The sequence below is a fragment of the Onychostoma macrolepis genome, chromosome 08, assembly GCF_012432095.1.
Source record: "Onychostoma macrolepis isolate SWU-2019 chromosome 08, ASM1243209v1, whole genome shotgun sequence".
Classification (NCBI taxonomy): Eukaryota; Metazoa; Chordata; class Actinopteri; order Cypriniformes; family Cyprinidae; genus Onychostoma; species Onychostoma macrolepis.
The window spans coordinates 26,085,482-26,103,022 of NC_081162.1; the positions used below are offsets into that span (position 1 = coordinate 26,085,482).

General features: G+C 35.1%; 2 protein-coding genes across 2 annotated transcripts; both read left to right on the plus strand.

Annotated features, from left to right (window-relative positions):
- Positions 1 to 1,972: 1,972 nt before the first annotated feature.
- Positions 1,973 to 11,824, plus strand: septin5a (septin 5a). The gene is made up of 11 exons (XM_058784028.1): positions 1,973 to 2,915; positions 4,719 to 4,809; positions 4,892 to 4,978; positions 5,590 to 5,713; positions 6,194 to 6,328; positions 7,311 to 7,428; positions 7,601 to 7,702; positions 7,981 to 8,077; positions 9,572 to 9,707; positions 9,848 to 9,950; positions 11,158 to 11,824. Exons 1-11 carry the CDS (start codon positions 2,841 to 2,843, stop codon positions 11,218 to 11,220), a joined length of 1,131 nt encoding a protein of 376 aa, XP_058640011.1. The 5' UTR covers positions 1,973 to 2,840; the 3' UTR covers positions 11,221 to 11,824.
- Positions 11,825 to 12,342: 518 nt separating this feature from the next.
- gp1bb (glycoprotein Ib platelet subunit beta) lies at positions 12,343 to 17,330 on the plus strand. Its single transcript, XM_058785047.1, has 3 exons — positions 12,343 to 12,441; positions 13,709 to 14,062; positions 16,634 to 17,330. The coding sequence occupies exons 2-3, from the start codon at positions 13,722 to 13,724 to the stop codon at positions 16,929 to 16,931; spliced, it is 639 nt and encodes a 212-aa protein (XP_058641030.1). The 5' UTR covers positions 12,343 to 12,441; positions 13,709 to 13,721; the 3' UTR covers positions 16,932 to 17,330.
- Positions 17,331 to 17,541: the final 211 nt, after the last annotated feature.

The window sequence follows — 17,541 nt, forward strand, 5'->3', positions numbered from 1 at the left end:
ATTCTAAGTGGTTGCCAGGGTGTTGCTATACTATTCCTAAAGTATTCTGAATGCCTGTCTTTGTGTTGCTATGTTTTCGGTTGTTCTGATTGGTTGCCAGCATGTTACTAAGTGTTCTAAATGTCTTTCTGTGTTTCAAGGGTATACTGGGTGGTTATCATGGTGTTGCTATGCAGTTGCTAAGATATTCTGAATGACTTTCTTTGCATTGTTGATATGTGGTATCTAGGGTGTTCTGGATGGTTGCCAGGGTGTTTTGCTAAGCAGTTGCTTAAGTGTTCTGAATGTCTTTCTGTGGTTTTTAGGGTATACTGGGTGGTTGCCAGGGTGTTGCTATACAGTTGCTAAGATATTCTGAATTACTTTCTTTGCATTGTTGATATGTGGTTTCTATGATGTTCTGGATGGTTGCCAGGGTGTTGTTAAGCAGTTGCTAAAGTGTTCTGATTGCCTTTCTGTGGTTTCTAGGGTATACTGGGTGGTTGCCAGTGTGTTGCTATGCAGTTGCTAAGACATTCTGAATGACTTTCATTGCATTGTTGATATGTGGTTTCTAGGCTGTTTTGAATTGTTGCCAGGGTGTTACTAAATGGTTGCTAAAGTGTTCTGAATGCCTTTCTGTGGTTTCTACGGTTTTCTGATTGGTTGCCAGGGTGTTGTTATGCTTTTCCTAAAGTATTCTGAATGGCTGTCTGTGTGTTGCTATGTTTTTGGTTAGGTTTGGTTTCCAGGGTATTGCTATGCAGTTGCTAAGGTGATATAAATGGCTTTATATGCATTGCTGTGGGTGGTTGCCAGGGCATTATCGTATAGTTGCTAAGGTGTTTTGAGTTTGTGATCAAACTATGTGAAATGAAAGCTGTTTGCTCCACGTCTTTTGATGGGTTTGAAGATGTGTTTCTTTGAAACTCTGATCGTATTAGAGTTCCTCAAACAACTCAAACTGATTAAAAACAATACAGATATGGGCCTGTGTCTGGTGAGGGTCGCTCCAGGTGGCACTCAGGGATGGCAGCTGGACGGTGAGAGGGTGTTGTTCTGTTAGGAGGGGCGACCAAGGCTATTGTATCACTGAAGGACATCTGTTCTGCTCTATTCAACAGACCCCCTCTGGACCCCCCACCCCCCACCAGCACACTCATCATCTATATGCATGACCAGACCCCCACCAACACTATAATGGGGCCATAATCATACTTAATATAAAGATTTTTGTTAGTGCTGTTTGCTTAGACATCACTAGTACTGTTGCTCATATTAGGAATAGTGATCTGAACGAACCCCAAACCTTTAACTCAAACCCTAATTGAGCTGCACAGGCAAGTGTTTCATTGAGGAAATGTGAAAATCTAGTTTGAAGATGTGCAGTCACACATTCACAAAATCTGTTCTGACAGGCTTCGACATGAGCACATGCATGTAATATTACACATTAGGCAGGAATTTTATGACACATTCAGAAATGAGGCTTTTAATGCATTTAAGCTTGCATTCATTAACTCTTGTGGTTCATTACAGGCCTATTATCTAAATATAATGTCAATTGATTCCATTTTCATGTTATATAAGAGAGAGTCACCAAATTGTGTCATAAAAACAATGAGCTGTGATTATCAGGTGTCAGGATGAAACAATTACATTATTAAATTGTCTGTATATGTAAATGATTTAACTGCTCCTTTGCATGAAGAGAAAATCCTTGAGTGTTTCTGTTTCATAACACTAGCGCCCCCTGGTGAAATTGTGTATATATATATATATATATATATATATATAGAGAGAGAGAGAGAGAGAGAGAGAGAGAGAGAGAGAGAGATAAAGTCTGTTTTGTTTATAAAGGCTGCATTTATTTGAAGAAAAAAAAAACAAATCCAGTAAAATCACTAATAATATGAAATATTATTACAGTTTAAAATAACTGTTTTCATATTTGAATATATTTTAAAATGTAATTTATTCCTGTGATGGTAAAGCTGAATTTTCAGTATCATTACTCCAGTCTTCAGTGTCACATGATCCTTCAGAAATCATTTCTGATTATTATCAATGTTGAAAACTATTGCTGCTTCATATTTTGTCAAAACTGTGATACATTTTTTAAGGATTTTTTTGATGAATAGAAAGTTCAAAACAACAGCAGCTATTTGAAATAGAAATCTTTGTAACATTATTAAATGCTTCACTGTCACTTTTGATCAATTTAATCCGTTCTTGCTAAATAAAATTATTAATTTCATTAAAAAAATCTTACTGAGCCCATGCATCATCATATATCTGAAAATAATGCTCTAGTAAAGGTCAGGCTGCTGTGTCTGTAGTCTGCAGAAAAGCTGTGCCAGTCTGGCAAGGTCTGTTGGGAAGGGTGTGGCTGCTGTCTTACTAAATGTGTCTTGCTCCCTAAAACACACACACACACACACACACACACACACACATACAGAAATCCCTGCACCTCAGAGCTGGCTGTGGGGAAAAAAAAGTGGGGGAGGAATGAACGACCAAATGAATGAGTGTTTTTATTCCAGTTTTCAACTGCCTCCCCCCCCCCCCTTCCTGTCTAAAATTGCTTCCATGTTTTTTTCCCTTTACGTCTTTTCGTTTCTCCTGCTCACTCTCTCTCACTCACTACCTTCTTTTGTCAGTCTTTCATTCAGTCATGCGGGGATTCCTCTGCCTGCCTGTCTGAACACGGCGCGCTGGGATGCGCCGTGGGCAAGAAAAGACAGTAAAAAACAGGGAAAAGGAAATCAGAGAGGGTATATAGAGGCAGAGAGTGATAAAGTGAGGGTCACGCAGGTTTAAAGAGGGACGGCACACATTTCTGAGACGTCTGGTTCAGGATGGACACCATGATGCTGCAGGAAAAACTGGTGGAGAAGCTTCTGTGTCCCCGAACCAGAACCACCAGACAGAAGGTTCGCTGCTTATGTCTTGTAATATATCTATCTGTCTATCTATCTATCTACATATATATATATATATATATATATATAAGTTAGAAAAGCTGCTTCAGTTTAGTTTATTATTAGGTGTTATTGTAAATAGTATGATGCCACATGCATGATATTGTGTACATTTTGTTTGTGTTAGTGGTGTTGCTCATACTTAAAATTACTTAAATTACTTAAAGATACTTAAAGGATTTAAACGGACTATTAAACTAGCAGCCAATTAGCAACACCCTAGCAACCACCCTAGCAGCCTTAGTGGTGTTGCTCATATTTAAAATTACTTAAAGTACTTAAAGATACTTAAAGGATTTAAACTGACTATTAAACTAGCAGCCACTTAGCAACACCCTAGCAACCACCCTAGCAGCCTTAGTGGTGTTGCTCATATTTAAAATTACTTAAAGTACTTAAAGATACTTAAAGGATTTAAACTGACTATTAAACTAGCAGCCAATTAGCAACACCCTAGCAACCACCCTAGCAGCCTTAGTGGTGTTGCTCATACTTAAAATTACTTAAAGTACTTAAAGATACTTAAAGGATTTAAATTGACTATTAAACTAGCAGCCACTTAGCAACACCCTAGCAACCACCCTAGCAGCCTTAGTGGTGTTGCTCATACTTAAAATTACTTAAAGTACTTAAAGATACTTAAAGGATTTAAATTGACTATTAAACTAGCAGCCACTTAGCAACACCCTAGCAACCACCCTAGTAGCCTCATAGTAACAACTGCAGAGCAACACCCTAACAAAAATGTATTGTACCTTTTTATCTCACCTTTTGGACTTTTCTTTTGGAGTTTCTATATCACTTATTTGACTTTTTTAAAATATTGAGATATGAACTCAATATTGCAAGATATAAACTCAGAATAATTCTGCAGAAATGCAGAATTGCAAGAAAAATCTGAATTGCGAGACACAAAGACTGAACTGTGAAATATAAACTCGGAAATGTGAGGAAAAAAGTCAGATTTGTGAGACAAAATGCAATTACTTTTTTTATTCCATTGAAGAAACAAGCTTCCATAATAATGATGTGTTAAAACACATGATAAACAACCAATTTTTAGATTACTAACCAAAGTTAATTAAATATACTTTTTTTTTTAGGTTTTATTTTTGAAAATGTATAATGCATTACAATGTGCATTATGAATACTTAAAAAATGCATTCTACATGAAAGCTACAGGTGAAGCATTACCATATTTTCTTCAGAAAATGTAAAAATCTAGTTGATCCCTCCTCTCTCACACACACTGTGCACGTGGGGTGAGATACGCCAGGGTTTCTCTGTTCTAGGATGATGGACATCGGAAACACACATAACGGCTTGTGAGATGCTCTGGCAGTCAGATGAGTTGAGTTTGAGTGTGTTAAAAAGGCCTTTTCAGCTTATGTAAATATGGCTTCTGTGTGTGTGTATATGGTCAGTCAGTTTGGCCTGGACACTGAGCTGGTTCTGCTGTCGGGTTTAATAGTGATTTTGCTTCCCGTCAGTAATTTCTGTGTTCTCAGTGTCAGTTTGAGCGGTTATGACTGCTGAGCGGTTTCCGGCACAGTTGGTGGATCTGCAGGAGACTCAACACTACTGGGCTTTTCATTCTCTGCTATTTTTGTGCCAGTCTGACGATTCACAGACGTTCAGTCTTAAAGAGACAGTTCACCCAATCATTCATTCTTCAAAACCTGTATAACCTTCTTTCTTCCATAAAATGCAAAAGGATTATACAGAACATTAATGTTTTGACTTGTTTCTTTCAGGACAAGCAGTATGTTGGCTTCGCTACGCTTCCTAATCAGGTCCACAGGAAGTCGGTGAAGAAGGGCTTTGACTTCACTCTGATGGTGGCAGGTTTGTCTGAAATCATCACTATATTTGCCACTGACTTCATGCTCGTCATTGTCATTAACAAGAGCATTTTGTGTGTTTTTAGGTGAATCTGGATTGGGAAAGTCTACTCTAGTAAACAGCCTCTTCCTCACAGATCTCTATAAAGACAGAAAATTACTCAATGCTGAAGGTAAGAATAGTCTTAAAGGAACAGTACACCCAAAATAACAGTTCTGTTATTGTTATATAAGAATACAATATACACTGCTGTTTTTAAAGGCATTTATAATGTTACAAAAGATTTCTATTTCAGATCAATTCTGTTCTTTTGAACTTTCTCTTCATCTAAGAATTATAAAAAATCAATGTATCAGTGTGTCTACAAAAATATGAAGCAGCACAACTGTTTTCAACATTAATAGTAATCATAAATGTTTCTTGAGCAGCAAATCAATCAGTATATTAGAATGATTTCTGAAGGATCATGTGACACTGAAGACTGGAGTAACGATGCTGAAAATTCAGTTTTGATCGCAGGAATAAATTACATTTTACTATATATTCACATAGAAAACAGTTATTTTAAATTGTCATAATATTTCACAATATTACCGTATACATTACTTGATGCAGGCTTGGTGAGTAGAAGAGACTAAAAAAACAACCACAAACAAACAAGAAGAAAAAAGCACATAAAAAAAAATCTTACCAACCCCAAGATTTTTAACAGTTGTGTAGCATATACATAAGTGTACACCTCTTCAACGGGTTTGTTAGTTTAATGTGTGTTTTCTGTAACAGAGCGTATTAATCAGACTGTTGAGATCACCAAACACACGGTTGACATCGAGGAGAAAGGAGTCAAACTCAAACTCACCATTGTGGACACACCAGGGTTTGGAGACGCAGTCAATAACAATGAATGGTGAGAATTCAGCTGTTCCCAGCATCCCATGAGCACAATTACAAATCTGATAGTTACGGTCGTAGATGCTGATTGCTCAATGAGAGCAAAAAGACCTTTAGTCATGTCTGTATTCACAATAGGGCAGCCATGAGAGTCTGAGTGGTTACCCAGACTGGGGATTCATGAGTTGATGCAAAGCTAATAATTAAATAAATTCATTTAAAAATGTAAATAAAAAAATATGTTTAATTAATAAATAAAAATGTAATTAAATGAAATAAAATACATAAAAACAGTTGAAATAAAATACTTACTACATGTCATGTGTCCATTAACTGATATTAGAGAACTGAACCATGCACATGTAAATGTGTTGTTAAGTTATTGAAATATTTACTATTTTAGGTCAAATGAGTTCAGCTGACAGAAAAGCCTTAGTATGTTATTGTGTACAATTCTGTCTCTCTGAAGAGTGTGTGTTTTTGTGTGTGTTTGCAGTTGGAAGCCCATCACAGACTACATCGACCAGCAGTTTGAGCAGTACTTCAGAGACGAGAGTGGACTGAACAGAAAGAACATACTAGACAACAGAGTGCACTGCTGCCTGTACTTCATCCCGCCGTTTGGACATGGGTACGAGCGGGTATCACGGGTCTGTCTTATATGGGTCAGGTCATATGCATCATCTTAACATTTGCATAATCAGCATCTGACTTCATCAGAACAGATTTGGAGAAATGTAGCATTCCATCACTGTCTCAGCAATGGATCCTCTGCAGTGAATGGGTGCCGTCAGAACGAGAATCCAAACAGCTGATAAAAACATCACAATAATCCACACTACTCCAGTCATGTCTTGTGAAGCGAAAAGCTGTGTGTTTGTAACATGCAAACAAATCCATGTTTTTAACTTCAAACTGATGCTTCCAAGTCCATAATCCAAAAAATTGGTTTCTCCAGTAAAACGTTTGTCTCATCTGAATCAGGAGAGAAATCTGCACAGATCAAGCACCGTTTACAAAACAGCTCTAAACAAATGTATGGGTGGATTTTGATGTGAAGGACAACAGGAGATGGACTTTTTCACTGCTTTACTATGGATTATGGACTCATATTTTGGCTAGAAGCAACGACTCGAGGTTAAAAATGCCTTAATGATGGACTTGTTTCTTACAAACATCTTTTTGCTTCACAAGACATAACTGATGGACTGGAGTGGTGTGGATTATTGTGATGTTTTTATCAGCTGTTTGGACTCTCATTCTGACGGCACCCATTCACTGCAGAGGATCCATTGGTGAGCAAGTGATCTGATGAAGAAACAAGCTCATCTACATCTCGGACGTCTTGAGGACGTAACACATTTTCAGCAAATTTTCATTTTTGGTGAACTATTGCTTTAACAAACTTGACACTGACTCGCAGATGTGAGTTCAGGACTTCATAATTCATATCATTCTTAAATATGAATGTGTAAAAAGTAAACATATTTGACTTGCAGGTCTTGCATCATGGAAAGCAATTAATACAAAGAGTATTTAATGCATAATAGGAGTGAATATAATTAGAGATGGAGTTAGCATCAGTTATTCAAACTGTTATTTCTGCTGTGCAGTTTGCGGCCGGTGGACGTGGAGTTCATGAAGGCTCTGCATGAGAAAGTGAACATCATTCCTCTGATCTCTAAAGCGGACTGTCTCACTCCTAATGAGGTCAAAAAGCTCAAGGACAGGGTGAGTACACATTATCTGATCGCATCTCAACAGTTTTTAAAGTGTGCTCCTGATGGAAGCAGTTATTTTCTACTAGGCCAAACGCATCAGACTCAAGCCGGCTGTTTCCTGCACATTTGCAGGTTGCGCAGCATGATTGTTGTGTTCATAGTGTGCATCTGTTGTCCTGCAGGTGCGAGACGAGATCGAGCGCTTCGGGATTAAAGTGTATCAGTTTCCTGAGTGTGACTCTGATGAAGAAGAGGAGTTCAAACAGATGGACAAAGAGCTGAAGGTCTGGCAAACATCTCATAAAACAAACAGTCTGAAATCTCCACCCAGACTAAATCATTTAAATCATTTCACTCCATTTGGATTGATTTTACCCTCATTATGGGCTTTTTACTGCTGCCAACAGCTGGAGGAGTGAAGCTGATAAACTGCTGTTATGTGCAGATGTTTTTCATGAGGCAGATTAAAGTGTTGATGCACATAAATATGATGCCGGGGCAGTGTGTATATTGAATATTGAATGATTTAGGTGTCGTGTGTGTGTGTGTGTGTGTGCTGTAGGAATGCACTCCGTTTGCTGTCATTGGCAGTAATACAGTGGTGGAGGCCAGAGGTCAAAGGGTCAGAGGTCGTCTTTACCCCTGGGGTATCGTGGAAGGTCAGAAACACTTTTAACAAGTACACCAAAATGGGCATTGCTTGGCAAATGGATTTTATATATTTAAACTCTGTTGAAATCATTATGTCAGAGGTGCCATGATGATAGGGCTGGGTGATAAACAATATCACAATATCATATCGAGACTGTGATAAAATTTATGTCAATAACGATGATAAGCTCTGGACGTTTTTACTCTGATTCACTTCAGAAGCTTTTCACTATTGAGAAAAAACTCCCTGCAAATACACACAGAAACTCAAAGATCTTTGACAAACTGCCAAAATAAAAGTTCATTATAACGTAATTAAATTATGACAGGAATAAATTACTATTGTTTATTAAAGTATTTCTCAAAGTAATAATAATAATATTTTTAAGGAATATCGTATATTTGATAAAAAATTTAAATGCATAAAAATGTTTTGTTGCAAATTAATTGTTATATTTTCTTTTGATTACATTAGAAAATATTTACTAGGTTGTTAAAGTTTTACATACACATTTTTTGATGATAAATTTGTAAAATATCATAAAACAGAGAAACACAGATGTATTTCTTGTAGCCCTAAATTAAAAGGTAGCAACTGTGTGGAGTTTAATTGTGAAAAAAAAAAAAATTATATTCATTCTCAAGGTCTAACAAACATGGAAAGCTTTCCTTCCCCATTAAAAATAATGTGATAATTATCAACATTGTGTGCTATGGGAAAAAATATTGTGATAATATTTTTGGCCATATCACAAATCCATATGTGACCCTGGACCACAAAACCAGTCTTAAGTGTCAATTTTTCGAAATTGAGATTTATACATCATCTGAAAGTTGAATAAATAAGCTTTGTTACGATTGGACAATATTTGGCCGAGATACAACTATTTGAAAATCTGGAATCTGAAGGTGCAAAAAAATCCAAATATTGAGAAAATCGCCTTTAAAGTTGTCCAAATGAAGTTCTTAGCAATGCATATTACTAATCAAAACGAACGTTTTGATATATTTACAGTAGTAAATTTACAAAATATCTTCATGGAATATGATCTTTACTTAATATACTAATGATTTTTGGCATAAAAGAAAAATCGATAATTTTGACCCATACAGTGTATTTTTGGCTATTGCTACAAATATACCCCAGCGACTTAAGACTGGTTTTGTGGTCCAGGGTCACACATACTGAAGTGTGCATGCTTTTTAGGCCAATATTGCCCATAACATGCATAGTTTGTCCCAATACTAGACTATTGCAAGAGTTTCTGGCCATTAAAGTATGCACTTTATCATCATTAGTAAGTCCAGTACATACTGCTCATATGTAGTATGATGTTACAGCATGAACTGCAGTGTCCCAGGAAACACATGACGTGATCATAAAAATAAAATTGTCATAAAATTGTCTTCCAAATGAATAAATGTAAATGTAGTTTATGTTAATGTTGTTTGTGTGTTCGTGACCGTGAACTCTATTGCATTTCTTTGTGTGTGTTGTTCAGTGGAGAATCAGTCTCACTGTGACTTTGTGAAACTGAGGAACATGCTGATTCGCTCTCACATGCACGACCTGAAAGACGTGACGTGCGACGTGCACTACGAAAACTACAGAGCCCACTGCATCCAGGAGATGACCAGGTGTGTGACATATAGAGAAGATAAAAACACAGTCAGCTTTGTTTTCAGCCTTCAGGCAGTGTAATGACATGCTGACCTGAGGCTGTTTGACTTTCCAGCCCAGATGTGCTTCATATAATGTGTGTGTGTGTGTGTTTCAGTAAACTGGCGCAGGATAACCGTACGGACAGTCCACTACCCATCCTGCCTCTGCCCACACCAGACGTGGAGACGGAAAGACTCATTAAGATGAAGGATGAAGAGGTACAGAACAATCATCACTGATATTAAACCAGCACTCAGATGTGTGCTATAGATTTCTATATAGTTATTAGGACACTAATGCTGTTTTTACTATAACACTGAGATACTTATTATAGTTTTTATTAATATTTTGAATTAGTTTTTATTTGTATATTTTCCATTTGCAGTTTAGTTTTGGTTAGTTTTTCTCAGTTTGTTGTGTTTTTTGTAATTTTTTATTAGTTTTCATTATGTATATATATTTCAGTTGTTTCAGTTTTAGTTTTAGTTATTTTAGTACAAGTTAAAATAAATGAAAATGACAAAATGTTGCCTTGGCAGCTACCTGAACTAAAATAAGGTTACCATTTGAATATATTTTATTTTATTTTAATTAACATTTATTTTATTTCAAGTAATGAAAATGTTTTTTTTTTTTCTTGTTTGTTTTGTTTTAGTTACTGTAATAACTAATATCCCAAAGGACATATGCTAGTTTAATTCATATTTATGGTCTCTGTAGATACATTTTCATACAGATTCATTGTTATAGATACTTTGGATGATTTAATTGCCAGTAATGATCATGCTCATTATGGCCAGTATGTGTGTTTTTTCATGTTTATCTTCCATATTTTTTCTTCATTTTTCGCTTCATATTCTTTAAATAAGGAAAAACATAAGCAATTTATTGTAAAGTAGCCACACTGCAATATAAAATTTAGATTTAAAAAAAGTAGTAAAGCAGAGCACTACCATTCTAACATCTGGGGTAAAAAAAAATACAAAATAAAAATGCAGTAAAAAAACAAAAAAACAGTATATTCACCAATATTGTGAAATATTTTTACAATTTAAAATAGCTGTTTTCTAAGTAAATATATTTTAAGGTGTAATTTATTCCTGTGATGCAAAGCTGAATTTTCAACATCATTATTCCAGTCTTCAGTGTCACATGATCCTTCAAAAGTCATTCTAATATACGATAATTAGAATGCATATATTAAGCATTTTGGATTATTATCAATACTAAAAACAGTTGTGCTCCTGCTTATTTTTGTGAAAGTCATGGTCCATTTAATTTTTCAAGATTCTTCTATGAAAATAAAGTATAGAAAAACAGCATTTATTTTAAATAGAAATACACTTTTGATCAATTTAATGCATCCTTGCTAAATAATAAAAAATAAAAAAGATAATAATCAACTGCGTTGTTTTGTATGTGCAGCTGAAGAGAATGCAGGAGATGCTGGAAAAGATGCAACAACAGATGCACGAGAAAGACCAATGATGCTGATACACACACACACACACACACACTACGGCCCTCACAGCAGCCCTCAGATGTGAATGCATTTAAATGGTACTGTACAAATATCATATCTACAGGTCTGAGCCTCAGATCCGCTGTTCATCTGCTCGGTGCTTCTGTCTGCCTGCATCAAATACAGTGATTCATCAAGAACATACATAAACCAGTCTAACTTAAATTAACCTCTGAAGGTATCTCATTTACATTGACTTTTCATTTGCTTAGTAAGACGAATGTATGTGTGTGTGAGTTGTTTTCTGAAACAGTGCAGGGGTTCATTGACACGTGTGTGTGTGTGTGTGTTTGGAGAGACAGTGACGTCCTTTTGCTATGAATTTGCTGGGTTCGATGGCGGTTTTGTAGTGAATGTGAACATACAGTATGGCTCCGATAACTGTTACCAAGAAACATCCTCAGTTCAGACGGCTGGTTTTTGCTCGTTTTATAACAATAATAATCAGAATAAAATCTATTCCATTATTATGAGTGTTTATGGCCTTTAATAATTTAATAATTTATATTATTATGTCAGTTGTTTATGTAAATCTTGAAGTAAAGCTTGCTAATAAATGTGAATAATTTATCAGTTGTCACTGTTGTTTGTTCACTGTAGTTTCATATCCATATGACTGATCAGCAACATATATAATTTGTAAGATGTTTTGCTCCACCAAAGAAATTAAGTAGGCCCCACTTGTTTCTTATTCACAGGTGCTTATTCCAAAAAAAGTGGCTTTTGTTTTTGAACTGTGTTATGTAGATGAAATACATTGTTATATGGTTGCTACATATCATTTGAATTTGAAAAATCGAATGTACTGTAGTTCTCCTTTTCATTGCTATTTTTGAACTAACATTAGGCCTTTTGGCAAATCAGAAGAATTTTTCAGGGCTTCGTAATTCTTCTATTGTTTAAATACACGATGTGAACTGTGGTGTAGTTTTGCTGTCTGTTTCAGATACTGGATGACTCCAGTGCTCTTCATTCACTGGCCAATGCTGGGAATTTAACTGAGTGCAAAGGAAACGCGGTTCTGATGTCCCAGTATCAGAGCGTGAAAGTGCGGCCCACTTCCTGTCACATATTGCTCTGAGGGGGCGGCGTGTGTGTTTAAGGTAGTTTTATCAGTGTGACCCAGCTGTGTTTGATGCTGCAGTCTTAACGCTCCTTCAGACTGATACTGACACACAGACACGCTGGTAAGAACTTCACATCTAAACTAATTACACAATATATGCATTAGTTCTGTAACTTAAACATGACTTATTCTTGATGTATTTAGCTGGTAATTAAATATTATTCATCCAATATTGAACTAAAGGGCTGGTAAACACACACTCTTATTTATATAAAAATACGAAAATAAGACAAGGTTTTTTTTTTTTGTATTTTATTTTTGCCAGTTGTTGCAATTTGAGGAATATATAACTTTTAATGATTAAAATAAAAAATAATAAATAGAGCTATATATAAAATAAAAATAACTTTATATTGTAAACACAAAGAATTTCTCTTGGGAAAGCTTCTGGAACACATCCAAACATAACAATAAACATAATAATAAAATTAAAGCATTAAATATGAAATTGTACAAAAAAAAATCTATTAGGCTGAGAGAGAGAATATACATTTACAGAAGAGGTAGTGATGTGTACAGTTTATGCGAATATATGGTAAAATAAAAAATACAAAAATAAAATGAAATACTGCGGTGACACTATAGATACCACGGTAACACTTTACAATAAGGTTCATTAGTTAATAACATTAGTAAACATGAACTAAGAATGAACAATACTTCCACAGCATTTATTAATCTTAGTTAATGTTAATTTCAGCATTTACTAATGCATTATTAAAATCACAAGTTGTGTTTGTTAACATTAGTTAATGCAACATGAATAAACCATGAACAACTGTATTTTCATTAACTAACATTAACAAAGATTAATAAATAGTGTAATAAATGCATAGTTCGTTGTTTGTTCATGTTAGTTAATACATCAGCTCATGTTAACAAATCATTGTATATTCATGTACCATTGCTTTAAGTATTTAAAAAACACCATGACATCATTATTGTAAATGTGGTTTTGCAATATCCAACATTTTAGTATTTGTTTGTCAGCATTAATTCTATTATATTATATATTAATTATAGTATAAATTTTTATTGACTTTTAATAAAATTTTGTTGTAATTTTGCAATTCAATTTCAATTAGATTCGTATTGTTTTTCCTCTACACTGAGACCATGAAAAGTTTGTATCATCCCGTACTTTTTTTTTATCTTTGTCTTTCTTGCTTCCTTTGCTTCCTCCCGAAATTCCAGATAAGCGTAAACATCTCTGTCTATTCAGTTTAGTACTCCATACATGGAAGCAGCCAATATCTGGCACTGAAAACATCTGCATGTGTTGCTCAGATGAATGGCTCACATGATGGTGATTTGTGGTCTGTCTGCAGTGTGTGTGCTGGCATGCGGTGTGTTGCGCTCATGTTGAAGGTGGTGCTGTCAGTGCTGGGCAGTGAGATGATCGTGGCTCAGCTCTGGTGTCCGGAGGTGTGCTCCTGCACGGGCGGTGTGGTGGACTGCAGTAAACGCGGCCTCACCACGGCCAGCCTGCCCTCGTCCTTCCCTCCACACACCACCACACTCCAGCTGAACGACAACCACCTGACGGCTCTGCCCCCCGGCCTGCTGGACTCGCTGCCCACCCTGCACCGGGCCGCTCTCCACGGAAACCCGTGGTCATGTGACTGCGGCATCCTTTATCTGAGAGGATGGCTGCTGAAACAGAGCAACCCCGCTTCCATACAGTGAGTGCCTGGATGAAAGATTAAAGATGGGATTTTCCCTTTGTTTATATCAGTGCATTGTTTTTTTCATGCTCTGGTCAATTTTGAAATTTTGGATCGTCTTCTTTCAGATTAGTGGGGGGAAAAAATCAATGAGTTTATTTTATAACCTATTTGCATCTTTAACTTTTAAATACAATACATATTTCTCAGAATGAGTTTTTGACTTTCATCTTTCAGATCTTCTTCTTCAAATTTCTAGTTTTAATCCCATCTATTTTCTTATTTATTTTAAATTAATAATATAGAAATGTATTTTATAAGTTGAGGTTCAACTAAACTAAACTAAACTAAACAATGTATTTCTGACTTATGGAGTGACAAAAAGAGATATACAAAAACTTCAGTTTTTCCTGTTAAAAAAACTTAAATCATAAAAAATGTTACTTGAAATAAAATTAACTTTAATAAAATAAACTGAAATAAAACAAAAATAATTTTATTTCAGCTTGTTACCATAATAAAAATAAATAAATAAAATGTATTTCTGACTTACGGAGTGACAAAAAGAGATGTACAAAAAAAAAAAACGTAAAACTTGAATCATACACTGTAAAAGGTGATGTTGACTTAACTTAAAAAAATTGAGGAAACCCATTGCCTTAAAATTTTTAAGTAAATGATCATTTAAAAAAATAAGTTAATTGAATTGTCAAGTTCACTTAACTTTAAAAAAAAAAAATTATGTACTTAATAATTTTAAGACAACGGGTTTCCTCAATTTTTTTTAAGTTAAGTCAACTTATCACTTTTTACAGTGTAAAATTTTTATTTGAAATAAAATGAACTTTAATAAAATAAACTGAAATAAAACATAAAAATAATATTATTTCAGCTTGTTACCAAGGCAATATTTTATTTTATTTTCATTATTTTAATTTCTCATTTTCGTTTAGTTTAACTTGATGAACCAAAATAACTAAAACTAGAAATAAAATTAAAATAATAATAAAAAACTATAAAAAATAACAAAACACAACTACATTACTAAAACTTCAACTAAAATTAAAATGAAATTGGAAAATACAAAAATAGAAATTATAATATTACCTCAAGATACTAAAATCACATTGATGTCAACAGAATGAAAATGTATGCAAATTTATGCATTTCAATTAGATAATGCCTCATTTGCATATTTAAACATAACATTTCAGAAAACTTGTTATACAAAATTGAACACCTTAATGTACTCATTAACTTGGGAAGTATGGTGATATCTACTGCATTAGTTATTATTTAATTGTTCCTCCGACAGCAATGAAGCTAAAGTCTCCTGCTTCTCAAAGGTTTATCCTGAGAAAACACCTGAAAACTGATTTCATTTACTTAAGGAACGGTAGGAGAAACATCTGAGACCAAATTGATACTTGAATGAAATATAAGTGAGCTTTTTTTGTTTTTTCCTTACTAAACCTGCTTAGGTAGTACAAATGTGACAAAACACACGCCAAGGACAAAAGCCAGGGGTTCAACGATGGCCAAACAAGAGAGAGAAAGAAACATTAAAATGTAAATAAATGAAAAGAAATAAAACAAGCAGATATAAGGGTAGTTGTGGCCTAATGGTTAGGGAGTCGGGCTTGTAACCTGAAGGTTGCAGGTTCGATTCTCGCGCCGGCAGGAATTGAAGGTGGGGATTGTGAATGAACAGCACTCTCTCCACCTTCGATACCATGACTAAGGTGCCCTTGAGCAAGGCACCGAACCCCTAATTGCTCACTGGGCGCTGGAGCAAGGCTGCCCACTGCTCCGGGTGTGTGTCCACTGTGTGTGTGCATTTGTTCACTACTCACTGCTGTGTGTGTGCACTTGGATGGGTTAAATGCAGAGCACCAATTTCGAGTATGGGTCACCATACTTGACAATACGTCACGACTTAACTTAACTTAAACATAATCTTTCCAACAAAAGAAATTAATTATTAAATAAAAATTATACAAAAAGTGAGCATACATTCAAAGTTTTACTTGCCTTTTTGTTACTGGAGGTAGATAAAGATTTAATGTAGATTTTAATATCTTCTTGAAAGTAAGAAAAGTGGTGGGTGACTTTCATAAACTTGCATTTGCTGATGAAATATTTTGCAAGCAAAACAATTAAGCTGCATAGAAAGTAAACATTTGACAATTCAAATAACGTATTTTTTAAATTATCATTTACTTAAAAATTTTAAGGCAACGAGTTTCCTCAATGTTTTTTAAGTTAAATCAACTTATCACTTTTTACAGTGTACATGAAACTTCCCAAGAAGAATTATCACCTTTAAAGTGTTATCAACTACATCTGATCTAGTATTACAATTCAAAAAAAGGATCATATATTCATCTATTTTAATTATTTTATAAAATATATCAAAAACATAGATAGCCTACCTGCTTCCAAAAGTCTTCAGAAATCTAATTCTAAATTACAAAATGAACATTTTGGTTACTAAACTTGTTAATGAATGTGTTACAGGGATAGTAGTACCTATGCAATCTTTAACCTTATTTATTTCCCCATAGATCCTAATATAAGCGTGTGTTTCAGGAACGTCAGCTGCAGTTCTCCTGCTCACCTGCGGGGGCGCCTGCTCGTGTATCTGTCCGAGCAGGAGCTGCTGGATTCTTGTCGTTACTGGATGTGTAATCTGGCTCTGGCCTCTCAGATCAGCCTCTTCATCTTCATCACTGTGCAGGTGCTCCTGCTGGCCGCTGTCATCCTCTTCCTCCGGCGGTTTGAGCTGCTCAGCCGAGAGGCGCGGCGCACGGCAGCGGAGAGCTTGACGGCGGAGGACGGCGCGACGCAGAGTAATGAATACGTCTCGTTGAAAGACAGGAGCCTCTAGGAGCCACCAGAGCAAAACAAACGACTGTGTTCAGTTTCAGTGTAATCATTTTGCACAGTTCATTTTTATTTATCATATTCAAATTTCCTTTTAAATTGATCTGCTTTTTTGCATAGCTACATTTTCCAGGCATGCAATAAAAATGCTTCATGCAGTTTAGACAATCAAATGTAATGTTCACTGTAAAAATCACCCTAACTGGGGAAAATAAGGAATAAATCCATTTGTTTCCTACTTTCTGTGTAAAAAAAAAAAAAAAAAACTCTTTTTGTAAACTTGATCCAATGGTCACATTGGTGCATATTTACAGGTGCATGTGTATGTGTTCTTGTTATTCATATCCTTTTCTTTTTATTGCTTCAATAAAATAGTTTTGTTTTAAAACAAAGCGCAATATTCTATTATTATTATTGTCACTTTTATTGTTGTTGCTGCTGCTATACTTAGCAGTACAAAACTTTGTTTCAAATAATATAGGCCTTATATAACACATACAATATAGCCTAAGAATAATATAATATAATAAGACTATTAATATTAATATTATATACGTATCAATATGAATAATAATACGTTTAAAATGTTTCTGACCCAAGATCCGAATCAAAAG